This window comes from Artemia franciscana, chromosome 8, assembly GCF_032884065.1.
Source record: "Artemia franciscana chromosome 8, ASM3288406v1, whole genome shotgun sequence".
Taxonomy (NCBI): Eukaryota; Metazoa; Arthropoda; class Branchiopoda; order Anostraca; family Artemiidae; genus Artemia; species Artemia franciscana.
Genome location: NC_088870.1, coordinates 49,416,258 through 49,437,232, shown reverse-complemented (window position 1 = coordinate 49,437,232; position 20,975 = coordinate 49,416,258). Strand labels below are relative to the sequence as shown.

General features: G+C 34.1%; 1 protein-coding gene across 1 annotated transcript in view; it reads right to left on the bottom strand.

The window, feature by feature from the left end:
• The window catches only part of LOC136030708 (cytoplasmic dynein 2 heavy chain 1-like), a 575,385-nt gene that overhangs the window by 11,171 nt on the left and 543,239 nt on the right, over nucleotides 1-20,975 (bottom strand). The window contains exons 67-70 of the mRNA XM_065709779.1: nucleotides 19,414-19,616; nucleotides 12,728-12,913; nucleotides 7,444-7,647; nucleotides 954-1,135 (exon numbers count right to left, since the gene is read on the bottom strand). Coding sequence (XP_065565851.1) covers nucleotides 954-1,135; nucleotides 7,444-7,647; nucleotides 12,728-12,913; nucleotides 19,414-19,616 — 775 coding nt within the window. The remainder of the gene's footprint in view (nucleotides 1-953; nucleotides 1,136-7,443; nucleotides 7,648-12,727; nucleotides 12,914-19,413; nucleotides 19,617-20,975) is intronic.

Genomic DNA, 20,975 nt, shown 5'->3' with positions numbered 1-20,975 from the left:
AATTACGCCCGGACCCCAGCCCCTTGCCACTTAGGGGCTGTAGAAGTATAGGCATATGGTTCTGGAACCACTTGAAGTTTTATCTTCAAAGAAGGATTACTTATTATTATATTTATTTATTCATATTTTTTACTTTTTTACTATTCAATAGACAGAATAAAACTGTTTGTAATGTATATAGAGAAATCATAGGACTAAGAACCTATTAGTATTTTTTTTTTCTGGTTGTCAGGTTACTTTTCAACTTTTTCTTGTTTATTGCTATTCCACACCTGTATGTCTAATGCCTTTTAGTGTTTATCAAGGGGGAGGGGGAGATGTTTAGTGAAATAAGTTGGACATACCAAAATTTTGCTTAGGTTTTGAAAACCTTAAAAATCTTCTTTAGAAAAATAGCTACTCTTTCCTAACTGTCGAGGTTGCCCACCTTCAAAATCATGTGCACCATTTTGTGTTGCATGGATTCCTCGGCATTATTTGAAAAACGATCGGAAATTAAATAATTTTTTTTTCAATTGAAATAAAGGAAGGATATTAAAACTTAAAACGAACAGAAATTACTCCGTATATGAGGATGCCCCTCCCCGAAAAAAATTAAGAAAAAATCATCCTACCATCCTACCCCACTCCTATAACATAATAATAATAACCTATAGATATTTATTAAAATACTGGGAGAGATATTCCAACTTTACCTAACTTTCAAAAAAAAAATTCAATCTATTTTTAAAAACTGGTTCTCCGACTCCCTGATTCTCACCGGAAGACGATTCCACACCTGAATCGGAAGACGATTCACTCTGGCAAGAGTGACCAGAACCTTCACTGAACGGACCTGGAGCCATTACAAATTTATTTTCGATTATTTCCTGTGATTTTTCCACAGCCAAGAGGGGCCTCACTCCCTTGGCACCATAATCGCTAGAAATAGAGAATCTGAAGAGTTCACTCACCTTGCTGATTCCAGTTTTAATGCATCAAAAATTCCAGTCGGGTCGATAAATAAAGATATATCAATATTGCGGTTTTCTTTTCCGACTTTATTCAAAAGACCGAAGCTGCGATGAATTAAAGACACTAAAAACATTTTTGGATCCTTAGGGCCATCCCAGAGAGACATCCAGCTGTCGGGGACCTAAAAAAATACCATAAACGATGTCATTTCAATTATAAAGCCCCGCGGGTGGGCGAAGTATAAAGCCCTGGCTGAAGGGCCATGAAACGGAGATCAGCACCGCCGGTTTGGACCTTAAGGGTCTAGTGCCGTCTTAGTTACGGGTGGGCGGAGTAGCCGGAGGTAAGACAGTGATATAGAGAATACTATATCATATCTTTGTCTGTAAAATAAAACTAAAATGTAAACAAACTGTATTTTATATATATATATATAAATATTTTTTTTGTTGGTAATTCATTTCAATACAGCAAGGACAAGTACAAAATGTCAGCCGTGAATACGTAGAATACAAAAACCTAACATGACGCAATAACATCGTCAAAAAAAGAAAAAAAGTTAAAGGTGGATTTGATAGAATGCATCTGATAGACGCGATACCTATTTTCTCTTAGATTTGTTAACATTTTCTGACGGCTTGACTTAAAAAGACAATCAGACTGATCTGAAAAACTAAACAGTCTTGACTTTTAAGTTTATCGGATAAAATTTATAACTATTTGGAAATCCCAAATTATCTGGTTCAAAATTATTATTCAACATTTAGTTAACTGTGAGGACCACTTCATCTATCTATCACGTAATTATAAACGAACAGATAAAAACAAAAAGGAATATATCCAAACGAATTCAAATGAAGCCATTGCTTGAAAACTCACAGCAGCAAGAAAAACCCACTTCATTAGTAAGAACTCGCAACAGTTCGGCTGCAATTATTAGAAGAACAACATATGCCATTTATGAAACTTTTCAGGAGAGCCAAAAAAACGAAAAAGGTTTGTCGGCTGTGATGGCTGTGAAGAGTGATGCTAGAGCTCGCAACAGTTCGGTTGTAATTATTAGAAGGACAATATATGCCATTTTTGTAACTTTTTAGGAGAGCAAAAAAAAAAACCGAAAAAGGTTTGTCGGCTGTGATCGCTGTGAAGAGTGATACTAATGGAGATATAGGGAAAACATTCTAAATCAAATTTTTATGCTCTTTTCAGTGGCATAAATTAAATTCAAGTATTCTGAGTGATTCCAAAATTATTCCATTTTATGGCTTACGTCTACTTTTTCCTTGGTTTAAAAAGAGAAGACAAGTGTCAAGTCCTCTTGTTATAGCTCCATAAGGTAATCCTCTTCTGTCATTCTTAATAGCAACAAGACCTGATAAAAAGAGATATACGACACATAGTGGCGTATGGCTTTTTATCTTCAACTGCACCTTTCGATTCCTGGTGCTGAGGTGCGATTCCTAGTGCAACACATACATAACTCATTTTCAAACAAAATGGCATATGTCGCCCTTTTAATTATCACTTTTGTGATCACAAGTAATCCACTGTTTCCATTAATGCAGCTTGCAATCTTAATGGGCTTGCAATTTGAGGCTCTTTGGTACTATTTTTAGATTTTTTTTTTAGTTTTAGTTTTTTAGGGTTTTTAATTTATTTTCTGCTGATTTTCCACTCACATCCCCTTTTACTAAGATGGACGTTTCCAAACCAAAGGGATGTATTTTTAAAAAGCTTTGACTTTAGCGTAAAAAGCGGGAGTTCAGAAAGGGGCAGCCCCCCTCATATGCAGAATAGTTTCTGTTCGTTTTAAATTTTAATGCTGCTCCTGACTTTCAGCTGAAAAAATTTTATTATTTAAAATTAAATAAATTCAGGTAGTGTTTATTCTAGTCTAGCCTTGGTTTTGTCAAGGCCAGAGTTACCACTTAGAAAAAGGGCGGTTATTCCCCCCTAGACTTTGAAAAATCTTCTTTTTGTGTATTTCCGTTCAAAATATCGAAAAAAGACGTAAGTCATCCCCCTTCTATATTTTGAAAAGCATATTTTTTATCTTCAATTGAAAACTGGAGGGAAAATCTTTGCCCCCCTGCATTTTCGTGAATTGGTGCCCCTAGTAATGATGAAGATCAGGTTTATAATTGACTATATTTTATGATATCTTAAAACTTATTGTGGTTTAAGTAGTGACTGGAAATTCTAAGAGGATGACCCAAGAACTGGCGGGATGAGAGTCTCGGGAAATTCCTGGACCAGGCTGAAATGCTGCTGTCTGATGCAGAGGCCCTTGCTGCTGACTTCTCCACGCGGAATAGGTTGACAACGCTCTCAACGCCACTCCGGCATGAGGATTAAGTTAAGTAAGTAAGTGATTTAGTTAGCACCCATTTATACCGACTGTCGAATGCTCAAAAGCTCAGTTATCAGTTTCTCTGTTTTAACATCTTGAAAAAACTAGTTTATTTCAGAGAGAGAACAGTTATTTAACAAATGTATAAAATAAAAAAAAAGTTTGCAAATAAGTCTCATGTATGGTCTTCTAAAAACTATGGAAAAAACAGCGCCTTAATAGATTCCCTAAAATAGAAATTGGAAACAATCACCCGATAGAAGAGGATTTTAGTTATACCACAAATACAAACAAGCATAAAGATAAAAGCGAAAACCACTTTATCCTTCCATGCCTTTCAATAATCAAAGAAAGAAAATTAAGAAGTATACAAGGCTCTTGCGGCGTGAATTAAGCCATTATTTTTGGTAAACGACTTTCCTTGTATTACCCGATCTACTTTATTATAATCCAAATTTTTTTTTTAACTTTATCAAAGTTTTCCAATAGTCTGCTATGCTTAACCAATAGCAAAAGCCTTCTGAGAATACAATCCAAGAGAAAAAAAGTGAGTAACGCTGGGGTATTTTTGTCACGTATTTTTGTAAGCCAATCATATAATCCTTTTTAGTGACTGTCAGACAGGAAAGCCAAATACCAGTCTTTCTTACCCTGTTGTTGTATTTGCCCATTGTTTTTATATCAAATTTTGAGCCAGTAAAAAGAGCACAAAACTTGAATGACTCTTTTGCACAAAATTTTGAGCCAGTAAAACTGACAAAAGGTCTTTGAGTCTAAATATTTCTTTTACAATTAATCTCTCTAATGGCAAATTTTCCATATGAACATTCTTTTTAGCTCTGATTCTGATTGGCTCTTTTGTGCGATTGGCTCTTTTTTGAATATTCTAATTGGCTCTTTTGGGTAAAGTTTCGAGCCAGTAAAGATGAAAAAGGTATTTGGTTGTAGATGTTTTTTACAATCAAACTCCCTGTGAGCAAATCTTCCATATGAAGATTCTTTTTGGCTCCGATTCTGATTGACTCTTTTGTACGAAATTTTGAGCCAGTAAAAATGACAAAATGTATTTGAGTCTAAATATTGTCTACAATTAAACTCTCTGTGGGTGAATCTTTCATATGAACATTTTTTGGCTCTGTTTGGCTCTGATTCTGGTTGGCTCTTAGGTGCGATTCTAATTTGCTCTTTTGTGAAGATTCTGATTGGCTCTTTTGTGCGAAATTTTGAGCCAGTAAAAATGATGAAAGAAATTTATGGTCAAATACTTTTTACAATTAAACTCTCTTTGGAAGAATCTTCCATATGAATGTTCTTTATGGCTCTAATCCTGATTCGCTCTTCTATGCTATTTCGATTGGCTCTTTTGTGAAGATTCTGATTGGCTCTTTTGCGTGGAATTTTGAGCCAGTAAAGTTGACAAAAGGTATTTGAGTCTAAATAGTTTTTACAATTAAACTCTCTGTGGGCGAATCTTCCATATGAAGATTCTTTTTGGACCTGATTGGCTCTCTTGTGAAGATTCTGATTGGCTTTTTTGTGTGGAATTTTCAGTTAGTAAGGTTGACAAAAGGCATTTGAGTCTAAATATTTTTTTATAATTAAATTCTCTGTGGGCGAATCTTTTATGTGACGAAGAGTGAGTCTTGGACTGAAGAAAAGTGTCTGGTTTAAGGCTAATATACAAAAATAAAATAAATAAAATAAAGAAACTTGTAAGATGATCCACAAAAAAGGAAATTTGTAACTGAATTACTTCACAACACTACGTCTTCTTGATTGAAACTAAATCCTTGAAACAATTGCTGCAAAATCAAAAAGGTGAAATTGTTACGTGAGCTGGGACAAATGCTACGTGAAAGATCTTACGAAAGTGCCTTATAAAAAAAAACGTCAGTTTTGTTGGTGGCATGGACACCCATGGCGCAAACTTAACATTATGGTGTCATCACGTCATGGCGCCAACATGACGTTAATTATGTCATTACCCCAGCCCAAAGTGGGGTGTCTGGTGTTTCCCTTCCCAACTCTTTCAGTTGGTACTTCTTATAGTTCTTTGAAAAATAATTCCTTTCCGATTACTTAATTTTAAAATAAAACGTTATATTAGCCAGTACTTACGAAGGTATAAATGTTCTCTACTTTTTACAAAATGATAAGGACATTGAATTCTCCAAATTTTTACAGTTTTCTGTATCTTTTTTGGATTTTTGAGGAATTTGACCCCCTTTTGAAAAACATCTGGTATCTCTCCCTAGGATATAAATTTAACCCTTAATTGCTATAGAAAAATTCCTGAAATTTTGGCATTGCTTAATTACAGACTTGGCAGTGCTGACTGGAAAATTTTTGAGATTGAGATGCTGATTCGGTAAACTAAGATGCTTAGAGCTAAAAAAAAAAAAACGAAAAAATCATTTTGTAACTCGAGAACTTCAAATGGAAAATGACTCCTGAAATCAGAGACGTACACAAGGGAGGAGGGGCTATCCCTCCCCCCAAAAACCAAAATAATTCTTAATTTCTTTACCCTTTTTTGAATTATCAAATGAAGATTGTTTTTCTTACTGCCTCCCATATAAAAATTCATGCGAATGAGCCTCCTCATATTTTGTAAGGTCTTCCTAGAGCCATTGCTAGTTTGCTAGCTTAGAAGACAAATAAAGGATGGCACAAAAGTTATTCTCGAATTGTGAAAAATTACAATATTTTACAGACTTTTACACTAGAATCTTAAAATACTCTTCTTTCGTTTTAAAATATCAGATTGGTTCAAGAAGATGATTAGATCCGGAAAAAAGTAGCAAGTAAAACCATTAACTAAAAGAATGGTTGACAAGTACGTGACCCCTGCTTTTGAACCATCCATATTCAAGTTTTAAGCTATGGGCGTACCTTCGGAAGTTTTGATGATGTCGAAAATATAACAGTCCAGAATAGGGATGAAACCTTTTGATTGACAGTAAAACAAATATAAATTTTTTTGACTGGATATTTCGAACACATATACAGTGTCCGTCATCAGCAGTAAATTTGCTGATGATGGACACTGTATATGTGTTCAAAATATCCATTTGAAAATTTTTATATTTGTTTTACTGTCAATCAAAAGGCTTCATCCGTATTTTGAACTGTTATATTTTCGTCATGGAAAGGCAGTGTGGTCTTCGAAGTAAATCTTTGATGACGTCGGAACTCCTCCCCCATCATAAATTTATTTCTTCAACCCCTTCAAAATACACTCACACTTAAGCACCGTGGGAATATTTTGTCAATTTGCCATTACAAAGTTACAAATATATAAATTTATCTTTCTTGATTTCTCAAAGATACAATTCTGGTTTTCTGTATACGAAGATGAAAAGACATTAAAAAAACGTTTACTGATTAAAGAGTTTCGAATTGAAAATGATCATTGAGTTTTTAAGAACTTGTTAGGTATCTGTTTAGTATGTGATAATTTAGAAGAAATACACGTGATGGTCCAAAAGTAGGTGGAAATTGGGCTCTAAAAAAACAATATAAGCGGAACTATCAAATTAAATAGGACGATAAAAAAGTGACAGAAATCTGGATACACTAAAATGAGTGTGAAAACCCAAGCTTTTAAACTCGAAATATTCTGTTTTGTCACACATCATTTTATCTGGTTACACAAAGATGATCATATCATTGTATTTGAAGGAACCAAGGCTGTATCCATGGGGGGGGGGGTAGAGGGTTTGAACCCCCCTCGAGTATTTTTTCCAACACGTAAAAGCATAACAAAAATAAAAATATAGACAAATTTTTTATGCCTTTTGGGGATTTTTTGTGCAAGTCTCACTACGGAAAAAATCCTTTTTATAAAACTCCTCCGAAAAAACGCAGGATACGGCCTTGGAAGGAACTGAACTTTCTTTCATGAGAGAAATATTTTAAGATGTTTTTTTTTAATAAAGATTATCTTGAGAATTATTTTCGTCTTTTAAATGTAAACTTTAACATTACTCACTTTTTTAATAAGATCACAATCGATACCAACTACAAATTCGAGTTTGTAGAATTGCCGTCTGACAATCAAAACACCGATGGGGTGTGAAAACCTCGCAATATGAAATTGTCAAATAATCGTAGTTATGTTAACAAACCACCCTACTTACCATATTCTTCATCAAAGAATCAATAATTGGTAAAATGTTTGATTTGATGGCGTCCTGTCCACGCAGCGTTCTAGTAATTGCTGATAAGTCCTTGTGCACGATTGACACCAGTTCGTATGCTAGTTGAAGTTGAGATTCAAAAAACCTGGAAATTGGTGTTTCTGCTTCGATATTTGGTAGCTTCTTCTTAACGAGGGTTGTATCCTTAACAAAAGAATTGTTAAAATGAAAAATAGAGAAAACCACATTAAGTATTGTTAAATGACAAAAAAAGAAATATAAAATGTATATCCCTAACAAAACAATAGTTATAGCTATGATTCTATTTTCGCTAGTTCTTTACAGAAACAGGATGATATTTCTTCAATGGCCATATTTTCAGCGGTAAAAATAAAAATGGTTTTTTCTTACTATAGGAACGAAAGTATGAAAAAAAATCTCGGCAGTTAGAAAACAATGATGACTGATTTTGCATAAAAATGTGCTAGTATTATATACAAAGACTCCAATTATATCCCAGAAAACTATGGGTCGTAAGGTTCAGCCTACGAAGCGAGTCTGTCCAATAGTAACCAACCCTCTAAAAAAAGAAATTTTGATAACAATAAATACATTAAAGGAATTAGCTTTTTATGCTAATTCAAAAAATACAAAAATTCATCAAGATTAATACTACTCATCAAAATTTAAGAGCCTAAAAAATCCGCCTGATGTTTGAAAAAGGTGAAACACCCTCAAAAAGCCAAGTGATCTTAATGAAAAACACACTTAATGAAAATGAAGATTCAGCATACCAGAGAACCATAAAGTAGAGGTTTCAAGCTCCTATCTAAAAATATATGAACTTTTGTATATTTTGCCAAAAGAAAGATCTTGGATGCGTGTTTATTTGTTTGTTTTTCCCCAAGAGTGATCACATCGAACAAATTGCCCTAAAATACTGAGAGAGGGTCATTTGAAGAGGAACTAAAACTTCTAGAGCCTTTTTCAGTTAAGAAACAGATTGTGCTCTAGATTGCTACCGACTGACAATTCTAAGATAACCAATCAGTGTATGAATATCAAAAGACTATATATTGAGCTTGCCCGTTGCCGAGAAAGTATGTTGCACGGTAGGGTATCCTACCGTGCAAAGTTTTATGAACTAAAAACAAGAAAATTTTTCAAGTGGGAACGGTCCGGTGTAGATTATTCTCTGGGGAATTTTTGGCGAAAAATGAATTGTCCGGAGAGAGGAATTTCTCTCCGGGATGAATTTCTTTGGGAAGAATTTTCCATGCGGAAGTTTTCCACGGGAAGAATTTTTCTTGGGATGTGGGAGGGGGTGAAATTTTCCTATGAAATTTTCCACGGAGGGGAGGGCGAAGATTTCTTTGCATGATTTGAAGTACGATGGAAATTATACTGAAAAAAACAGGTTTTTTCAACTGAACATAAAGCACAATTTTAGAACTTGAAACGAATGGAAGGTATTCCGTACATGAGGGGGGCCGCTTCTTCTTAAATCCCAGATCTTTACGCTAAAGTTAAACTTTTTTCCCTGTCCTACAAGAACGACTGTTAAAATACGTGGACCATTGCATTGGAGTAAATACTTTTTAAAGGGCTAAAATACTTTTACATAAAGCGTGAAAGGGGCAGCCTTCCTCACATATGAAACGATTTCGATTCGTTTTAAGTTTTAATATTGCTCCTTAATTTGAGTCGAAATAATTGTCTTTTAATTAATTAAAAAACCTCTCCTGTTTATCCAGACACTTGGGTCACAGATGCATCCTTGAAATCTCGACCACATCCAAATCCATTTGGTGGATGTCTGGAAGCCCTCCAGAAGGGGGAGAAGTGTTTTTTCATTTTTGTTTTCCAATTTATCATTAATTTATCATTATATTTTGATTATCATTTTTTTAATTATTATTTTTGATTTTATTATAGTTTTTTGGTTTTTTAATTTATCATTTCGAACCCACTACGGTAAAAAATTGAAAGCCCAGCAATGAGGCCAACGTACGGTTTTGCAGCTTTAGCGTCAGGGCTTTGAAATTCATTGTAGCTATCTAGTTTATTTGTTGTTCATGAAATTCTGACAAAAGGGTATCATTAAATACATTTCAAATGAAAAATAAAATAACAAGGAAAAAGTCATTTGAAAGCTTTTAAAGATATAATTTGAAAATTAGAAATTATAGTTTAAAAGTGTCTGCCCTCAAGAGACAATGCAAGCAGATGTTATTATATTTCTGAAGGGTTCAGCCCATTTTAGAAGAGCGGTTTGACTAAGAAAGTGACTCTAAGTAGCAGTTGTATGACCCAGAATTATGTTATATTCACAAATGTCAAAATTCAAGGGTTTAGACTTCTTATGGTTACACATTTGACATTTGACTAGATTCTGGGTAGTACGACGTTTAATAGTTTATTACAAAGAACAAGAATTGTTTTTCTTTACAATAAAAGGAAAACAGTAACATAATTCTCCAGGATTCTAAGATTGTGATTCCCCGGTACTTCACTTCTCCCTAGACAATCAAACAATTAATTCACCCATATTCACCAAAAATTGAAAACTTGTTTTGAATAAAAAAAACTGTCAAGTGAGGAAGAATCGCCATTTGAATCTGATCCAGGAATAATAATTATAATTTCGATTAATCTTAATGGTAGAAGTTCTTTGCGAATACGAATATAAAAGAATGTCAAAAAAAATTGCCTGAAACTGCCAAAAAATGGCGTCGGACAAAAACGGAACTGCACCAATCGAATTACCATAGCTGAAAACGCCATTTAGGAGAATCGCAGTTCCTCATCTTGACCAGCAAGAAAAATCACTTTTCGCATGACAAGCGGTGATGTTTCTTCTTTTTTCTCTCCATTTTATTATAAATAATCAGAATAGATTTTGTAAAAACATAAGAAAACCATGACAGCGCTAGATTTTATCGAACATAAAAGCTAGCAGCCGAATACCTAAATCTCTTACAAGTAAATTTAAGTTTTTATAGCGTAAGCTCCCCATTTGATCTAAACTTGTTGTGGCATATGAAAGACGTACGTCGTTTATTCATGAATTTTATTAACAAAATTGGTCACCTAAATTCTTAGAATCGTGGAATTTAGAACTCATTAGTATGTTTCGTGTATTTAATATCTATGTGTGGTAAAAGACTTATGTTGTTTTTATGTTTTTTTTTGTTGTGTTTTTTTTTATTGCTTGAATTTTCCATAGTGTCTAGCTTTGGAATAGAAAGTGAAATACTTTTTGTGAGTCGAATCACTAAATAAATTCATTCATTCATGCCGAAATCTCTGTCTAGGAGAATCACTGTTCCCCATCTTAACCAACAAGAAAAATCACTTTTTCGGATAACACGCAGTGATGTTTCTCCATTTTTTTTCTCCTTTTTATAATAAGGGACCAGAACTGATTCCGAAAAATATAGAAAAACAATGTCAAAACTAGCTTTTATAAAACTGTTCGCGGTAACGAACTGTAAGTAAGAAGCGACATGGGCCAATAGTAACCAAGACTTTAAAGACGAAATTTGGACAGCAATGGATACATCAAAAGATTTGAGTTTAAGTGCTTTTTGATTTTTTTTCTCCAAATATTTAAAACTCGTAAACTTTATTGTTACTCATCCAAAGGTACGAGGCTGAAAAATTTGCTCGGTTTTCAAAAAAAGGGGAATTGCTCCCAAAAAGTCAAGTGATCTTAAAGAAGATCTTACTGTCTGATTATCGTAAAAATCCCTTTTTCGCATGACAACGGATTTCAAGCCCCTAGCTTTAAAATGTGGAATTGTGTTTGTTTGTTTTTTTGCTAGAAAGATCACGTATTTCTGTTTATTTGGGTTTTTTTTGTTTTTTTATCGTTTTTTTCTCCCAGGAGTGATCGCATTGAACCCATTCTTATAGAGTCCTAGAAGATCGGGAGAGGGTTCATTTGAATGAAAATTAAAGTTCTAGTGCCCTCTTGAAGCGACCAAAAAGATTGGAGGGCAGCTAGCTCTCCTCCTACGCCCCTTTCTCCAAAAAACGTCACATCAAAACTTTGAAATATCCATTCGGTTAAGCATAGTTGACATGTAGAATGAAATATGCCTCTGGGTATGCGATATCGCCTTCACGTCCTCTGGGGAAATGACTGTAAGTTGTGCAATTCCCCATTGTTAATATATACTATTGGTTATTGGAAAATATACAGACAATTTCTGGGGCAGATTTTCCTTGTAGGGTAGGGGATTTTCCAGTGGGATAATTTTTCATGTGCAGCAAAGTCTCCAAGAAGAATTTCCCTGGGAAAATTTCACATGATTGGGGGCAGGGATTTTCAAGTACGATCTGAAAATACGGTAAGAACATAAATAATAAACAAGCTTTACAACTGAAATTGAGGAGCAACATAAAAACTTCAATCGACAAGAAACTCCTCCGTATATGAGGGGGGCTGTCTTTTTCTCAACACTCACTCTTTACGCTAAAATTTCACTTTTTATCACAATTCTCGCAAAGATTTAAAGACTGTTCAAATACAAGGGCTGCTGAATAACTTTAACACCTTAGTTTAAAAAGCGAGGGCTAAGGAAGAGGTAGGCCCTTCATATGCAGGACAATTTCTTGTCGTTTTAAATTTTGATCTTGCTCCTTACTTTCAGTTGAAAAATTTGTGTTTTTTTAATAAGGAATAAAAAAGGTTTTTGAGAATAAAGCGAAAACAATGACACCATTAGCTTTCATTTAAATTAGACGCCTAAGTTACGTTGCTACAAAATAATAACTAAAACTTAAATAAAACCGAATAAACTGAATAAAACTGAATAAAAATTAAATAAAACTGAATAAACACTGAATAAAAGTATTAAAAGTTACTTATTTGTTTCAAACGTGTATTGTTCTTCTTAGTTGAGCAATAAAAAAGAGTTATATAATAAAAAATATATAATACAAATGAATTTCATAATAAAAAAGTTATATAATAAAGAAGAGTAATACAATAATAGAGTTAATAATGAAAAAACTTCTAGGGACAACGGGTATAAGTACAGTAGACAAAGCATGTGATGTTCGGTAGCTGAATAAAAGGGCCGTATTTTCATTACTGTATATTTATATTTTTAAATATACATATTTTATTGTCCATATTAAGTTTTATTATATTATGTATATTTTATATTATTGTGTTATAATTACATATTTTATATAATCATATAATTGTATATATTAGGTATATGTAGCTATATATATCTCATAGTTTTGCTACATTTTCATCCAAGTTCAAACTCACCTGATTCAAGGTTTTCCACAGCTTAAGTAGAGGGCCTAGCTGCTCCGAAATTTGGGGTTTTGTCTTCTTTGACGTCACTGAGTTTCTGATCAGTATTTCAACATCCAAAGATGAAGAAGTAAGATCCTGCAGTAAATCCTGAATCTCTCTATCTAACTGCAAATTATTTATGATTCGAAAACCCTCCTAAAAATACATATAAGAAATTTTTATTTCATACTGATTGGTTTTTAATGGAGGGGGGGAGAGGGAAAGTGAGTCAAGTCCGTTTCTGGACATTTTCGAATCCTTGAACTACAAGGCACATGGCAGCACCTCGATACTTTTCAGCTAGTTTATGGACAAAATTCTATATTCTTTACTTTTGAAGATGAAAAAAATCCCTATATATATATATATATATATATATATATATATATATATATATATATATATATATATATATATATATATATATATATATATATATATATATATATATATATATATATATATATATATATATATATATATATATATATATATATATATATATATATATATATATATATATATATATATATATATAATTAATTGTCATAGAAACTTCGGAGGAGGCTTGTTTGAATGGAGTGTAAGAGTCAAAAGTAATTGAAGGTTAACCAAATCCCCTTCTACACCCGGTTTTGCTGCCCTGCCTTCAAAGACATCTGATCAAAATTTTAAGATAGCTATTTTGTCAAAAATAGTTAAAAGGTCCAATAACTATGCCTCCATGAATGACAGGCACCCCACAGCCCTTGGGGCAAAGGATGTAAGCTATGTAAATTACCTATTGTTTGTATATAGGTTTTGTTATTGGGAAAGCGGGACATGTTTGATCCTGGGTCATCAAAAGGGCTCAGGGTATTAAGGTGAAACTTCAGGGAACGTTGAAGGGGATCTTGAACAAATCAAAGTATATTATGTGCAAGCAGTTTGCCAAAAGGGTGTACCAGCAATGTCTTGGGAAGACTTAAGTTGAAACTTACAGGGCTTGTTGAGGGGGATGTTGAACTAAGCGAAAGACACTATGTACATGCTATTACTAGTGATGCTACTGTGACTAAGACTACTACTGCTACGACCACTGCTACTATTACTAATACTACTGCGGTTACTTCCAAGACTGCTGCTATCACTGCTACTACGACTACTACTTTGAAGATTCATCTTTGAAGGCTGGGGTAGCTCAAGGCTCTGTTCTAGGGTTTCTGCTTTTTCTGATTTATATAAATGATCTTCACCGCGCTTTGGCAATTCTGTGTTTCAACAAACATTTTCCTGATAATACGATGATTTTACTTTCTGAGAGGAATGACGAGGAGTCGGTTGTAAAGCTGGATATTGCATTTCCTGATGTTCTTGATTGGTGTTCAACATATTTTACAGCTGTGAATTTATCGAAAACTAATTGGATATTTTACGGTAGAAAGTTAAATTTTTGCCCTCGCATTGCTCGAGTTACTTCTTCAAAATATCTATTATTAATGTATCGGGTAGAAACGATAAAGTACCTTGGACTTGTGATTGACAAAAGCTATTCTTTTAAAATATACATTCAAAAAGTACGCCCAAAGTTTTCAAGGTTTGTTGGTGTTCATGCAAAGGCTCTCCTGAAAAGACTTTGGGATTTTCAGACTTCTGAGTATAGAAATGATTGATTTTAGCACTGCATCTTTTTAGTAATAGATACCGAAAACCAAATTTGCATGTAAATAGAGTAGAGTCGTTATATTTTATCGTTTAATTCTTATTTTTAATAATTTCAGATTTAAACAGAGTGGTATAAATTAAACCAGGCTTAAAGAAACTGGACTGATAGCTTAGCAACTCGCCTTAAAAATCTGTTTATGCTCGCATGTGATTTATTTTTGTCTGATAGTTCAGTAGGCTAGTGTAGGAAAATCAACTGAAGCCTTACAAGGTAATATGAACAAACCAAAAGGTAAGGTTACGTGCATAAAGTGGGGGTCAAACTTTGACTACAAGTCGAAAAGAAGGCAAGAAATTTCTAAACACATTTGCAAAGTACTAAAAATTCAAAAAAAAACCCATGACACCTTTTCAAAGCAAGTGTATACATGGCAGTGAATAAAACTCGATAACAATACGAAGTTAAGAACGATACAACGATACAAACGATACAAACAATACAACGAATACGAACGATACAACGCCTGAGAAGGACGCAAGATTTGGCTGTTTTTTGGCCAGAATTTTTCTTAGTGTAAGACGCTGGGATAGCTCATTCAAGTCGAGAGGTAGGTTTTTGCCTTAGACGAAATTAATGAGCGACGTTAAAACTTAAAACAAACAGAAATTAGATAGGAAATTACTCCAAATGTGTGCCTCCGGCTCTTTACTGTAATTTTTGATGTACCACCATCGATCAACACAAATGATGATAATGGAGCCAAATATAGGGCAAGATATTTCCCATCAAAGACCCAAAAATGTATTTTTACATACATTATTAAGCTGCAAGACATCATATCATTAATTGCTGGTTCCAATGACATCGTTAAGATTTTCTGGGAAAATTTACGTTGAATGTAAGAGATATCTTAGTGAAAAGACAATGTACATCATCTTCTGTGTTTGCGCTATGAAAATAGTTGACAATCCGTTACAGTGAAGAAGGTCTTAATATTTCAATAATTAATGGAGTTGTTGTCAAAAGTTAAAGTGACGATTTTTAAAAGTATAGCTCACAAGGGTTCAGGAATAAAGAAGCTTATCGCTACCGAAAACCAAAGGAAGTAACTTATTTCATGTGGTCGTAATTAACCAAGGCTGAGTATATTCCCAGTTGATCCTTCAATATAAAAAATGAAACAGTGGTATTTTCATCCGAGATGGTATGAAGATTCTCAGTTCTTAGAATTGAGAAAGATACCGCCTTCTGCTTCCTCTGTTTTCTTTTCTCTAGGGGTCCTTGGAGTGACCAATCCGAAAAAGCTTGGGTAGAAGACGGTCCGCGGCAATACCACAAAAAGAAGAGCAAAGTAAAGCCGAAGAAAGAAAAATTGAATGGTCAAAATTTCTCAGTCACATAAAGCAGCTTTGTCCTATTTTTGTGACTTCGTCAGTAACAGCAGTCATGTGGATTTCCTACTTGATAAAAGCACTCGAAGAAAGGTTCTGCAGCAAGCAAAAGGTGAAGAGACAAACAGATAAATTGTGAATTTTTTTGGGGACGTTACAAGGACCCTAGTGAGACAGGCATTGGCTTTAGAAGAACTGAAGAACAAAACGGTAATTTTGTTCAAATTGTTCAACTTCTAGCGAGATAACTGGCAGCTCTTCATGACAGATATCGACCATACAAATTTACATATTTACGCACAATTCCTCATAACGACTTCATTGACTTTGTTTCAGTAGAAGTCAGGAAAAAGATCCTCAACAAAGTCTTGGATTCAGAATACGATACCCAAAGGATACGATATACGACGGATAAGGATACGACGGATACCCGGTGGATACGATACCCGACGGTTCACGTACTAATAAGCTTGCGGTCGTAACCCGCAATATCAGCATGAAAGGGACACTTATAAAAGGGCCTATTGGATGCTAGCGAGGCTAATTACAAAACCAGGCAGAGTAAGGCAAATGTATATTTGCCTTACCCTGTAATAGGAACAATTAAATGATGCAATAGGACATTGTTATGTAATTACATTACATAAAAATTACTCGAAATGAAGAACGTATCAACGTAATGTAAGCTCTGGAAATCCAGTTATTTCTCTCTAAAAAACGGAGAATTTCAAGCTGTAATAAAAATTAAAAAGCGATTCTGTAGTCTTAATACTAAAATGATTCCTTCACTTCGAACTTGTCAAAAAAAAATATTGAAATGTCCTTTTCACATCCAAAACGACAGTCAATCACAGAACTGAGCTCATTGTGCAGAAGTGATGCCAAATTAAAAAATAAATAAATAAAGCAACAATCTAAAAATACTTTACTTTTGTACAGATAAAAGTATCCTTAAATGGTTTGTATTTACCGTACCAAAACTCCAATACTGTGTTTTCAGTAAAGCGCAAGTTTTCTGTAATTTTACAAACACAGGGAAATATCACCAATTGATTTATTTCCACTAATTTTATTTACATATGTTAGATAGGCTGGGAAGTAATAATTTTTGTTTCTTTTTAAGTTTCAACTTCGCTCTTTACTTCCCTCAGAGAAGCGTTTTTTTTTCAAATTAATCATATACAAGATCAGGATACTACTACTACTACTACTACTACTACTAATAACTCACTGCAGCACCAAGCCTCCTGAGGCCAACACAGCTACGCACACTCCTCATCCAACCTAATCTATTTAAAGCCTCCCTCTTTACACCCTCCCAGGAAGTTCCCATTTCCTTTAAATCTTTATTTATGACATCCTCCCAACCCAGACAAGGACGACCTGCTTTCCGTGTAGCCCCAGACGATTGGCCAAAAAGGACAATCTTCGGTAATCTGTCATCCTTCATCTGTAGAACGTGGCCTAGCCATCTCAACCTTTCTTTCATTATAGCCCCAGAAAGCGGGATTGAACCACACTTTTCGTACAACCTACGTCAGTTTCATCTATTTATTTTCAAAAATAACCCTTGATAAAATACATAGCAGTGTGGTCGCCTAAAACTTACATACTTAAATTACGCCACATTTCTCACACCCGTAATTTTTTGCCAGTTTGTTGTAACTACTTCGTAACCTAATATCTAGGTGTGGAACTTTGGTACTAAAATCCATGACTATACTTTTATGTTATCATAACGTCTCTCCTACAGCAATTACCATAAAACTTTAATTTAATTTTTTTTCTATCTTAACCTAATTCAGATAAAACTGTAAGATAGTTGGACAATAAATACTCTTAGGGTTTTCAAATTCATTCAATCTGTTGCACAAAAAACAGTAGTATTACTTTATTCAGCGGAGAAATAATGCAAAAAGTTTTAATATAAATTTTAATCGCCTTGTCAGTGTGAAAATCAAAAGAAACCGTGTTATGTCAAGGTAAATATCAAAAGAACCGTCATAACTAAAACACTCTGTTGGGTTGAAAGGAAAGAGATGTCTCTGATTTTTTTGTGTTTCTTCTGTATTAAAGTTAATATAGTTTAAATATAGTTTAATATAGTAAAATAATAGTTTGTGCTGTTCCAGAAATTCCAAAACAAATTCCACTCGTCGTTTGAATAAAAATAGGATATCGGCACAGGTATCAACAGCCCAAACATTTTAGAGTTAGCCAAAGAGGGAGGGGGGGGCAGTCTACTACAAAAACTTGAATTCAAGTCTTTCTCACTGGGTCGTAGCAGGATATAAATAAAAATAGGGGTCAGTAGCCAAAGATTTAGGAAGGAGGGATGTTGAGGGTAATTGATTCTAGTAATAGTATATTCACTCTAACAAAATATTTCTGATGTTTTATGTAAGTTGTTCCTACCAATACTGACTACAATGGTGGATTTGAAGCATTTAAAGATCAAGATTGAGCTGTCGATATAATCACAGTAAAATCAATATTATTGGTTTTGCCTTGGGCCAAAATTTTAAGGCCTCGATTTTTAGCGTCAAACACGGTCAAACACAATTTGAGTATTATAAAAAAAACATGAATTTTTTGCTTTTCTAGAGAAGGATAGCCATGGCTGTGAGCATAAATAACCCGTGATCCATTCTGGACCCCCCCCCAAAGACACACAATGACACATCAAAGAACACATAAGTTCCTACAGTTGTTTCCTTAAAAGCAGCTGTCTATTTTTTGGTTCTTTAAAGTGACACATGCATGATAAAATCGAACTAAACTATACGTCACTTACACTTTTCGTTAAAATTCCTGTGATAACCTAAAGTCTGAAGCGTAATTTTCTATCGTGCAGGGGGAGACCCCCCCCCCCCAAACTCCAGTTTGGCCCTCTAAGCTGAAATTTATTTTCTTCAACAGTTTTGTAAAAATTAAGATAAGCCTGCATAATTTAAGCATCCAGAGAACGGGGCAGTTTTCTTAAATATATCTTTACCTTTATGGTACTAAATGGCTCCCTTTTCACTGTCATTTTCATTTGATTTGGGAAAATTGGCTCTAACTTTGTTTTCCCCCCCCCCCCAGCATTTTGAAAAAATTACACCACTGCCTAAAATTTGATGTCTTACGAGAAATAACAATTTTCTATAAGATTTTAAGATTAGATATGGAACAACAATAATAGTTCACTTAACTCGGATATGATTTTCTTTTTATTTTCTTATTTTTATAAATTTGAGTTTTTCTCATTATTTCAGATTTCGTACTTAATTATACTTTCTCTATTGCAATGAATACGAGCTGGTGGAACTCTTTAACGGCAAATCCGAAATTTCCAACTAAAACTTTCTCTTGTTTTTCTTCTCTTTATTAATTTTATTTTTATTATATAAAAAATGTCGTCAATTTGGAAGGTGGAGAATCTACCCGAAGATTTTTGTCCCCCTAAATTTAGAAATATATTTTTTTCGGTAATGGTTCCAGTAATGGTTCTCTTTGAGTGCTTTCTTTGAAAAAATCGAAAAAACAACAAAACTACCCCTAGCTCCTATTTTTGAAAAATATTCTTGCCCTCCTCTAATTTTTATGATTTCACACCAATGATATAGAAATGTTCCAACCTTCAAATCCAGTGCAGCCGGGCTAAAAATGTCACCAATTAGAGGTTGAGCAGACACAGCTCCGTCTTTCAAAGTCTCTTGCCTGAAGAAATTATGAATCATTCGATACAATGATCTAAAGTCAAATTCGTCAGATATTCGCGCTCCATATATACTGTCAACTGCGAGACCACGGATATATTTCCAACGCTCAGATCCAATACCTGAAAAAATATTTCCCAAGATTTAGAAAAAATTTAAGTAATAACAATATTTCGTGGCACATATTGTCTTTTACACATTAAAAATGTCAGAATATCAAGGAACAATAAATGTTCAAATGGGAATAAGTCCGTTTGTTAGACAGTGAAAACAGATACAAGAGTCTGGATATTTCGACCATGGATACTTGATTGATCTAATTTCCCCATATAAGACGTATTTTCGACGTAATACCTTAAATTAGATATTTTTTTTCCAGGCCACAAGGCCTTTCTATGACGATTAGATTCCATTTACACTGTCCTCTGTATACTTGACGTAATACCTAAAATCAGACATTTTTTTTACCAGACCACACTGCCTTCCTACGACGAACAAATAAATGTACAAATGCCTATATATATATATATATATATATATATATATATATATATATATATATATTATATATATATATATATATATATATATATATATATAATGCATAACATAATATAATATATAATATAATATAATATAACGTATATAATATATATAATCATATATATAATAATAAATACAATATAATAAAATATAAATGGTACAAAACAGCTAAAGAAGTTGTAGCTTCCCGATAAATGTATAGTTATCTTTGGAATGAAGAAAAATTGTAATGTTGTCATTAACCTGTGCCTGTGCGTGCTCGGACAAACCGCTACTAGAACTCTTTCGTACCTTTTTCATATCATTATATAATAGTGCATAATAACATGTTTTATATTTCAACATCAAATTAGCTATTTGCGCTACGATTGTTATTTAAATTAACCTTTCTCTCTCTCTCTCTCTCTCTCTCTCTCTCTCTCTCTCTCTCTCTCTCTCTCTCTCTCTCTCTCTCTCTCTCTCTCTCTCTCTCTCTCTCTCTCTCTCTCTCTCTCTCTCTCTCTCTCTCTCTCTCTCTCTCTCTCTTAATTTTTACCGACAAAAATAGTGTCAAAATTAACTAACCAGATAAAGTGCATACGGAATGTCTGGGTACCCATCTGACTGATCGTATCTCTAACATCTCTAACTAGCTCTAAAAAAAATATGGTTCAACCCCGCTTTCTAAGGCTATATCGAGAGAAAGATTGAGGTAGCTAGGGTAAGTTCTGTGGATGAACTATGACAGATTGCCGATGACTATCCTTGTCGGCCAACCATCTAGGGCCAAACGAAAAGCAGGTCATCCCTGGATTGGAAAGAGGGCGGATATTGAGAAGAAACTACTACCACTAATAACAACTCACTGCCGCACCAAGCCACCTAAGGCCAACACAGCTACGCACACTCCTCCTACATCCCGATATATTCAAAGCCTCCCTCTTTACATCCTCCCACGA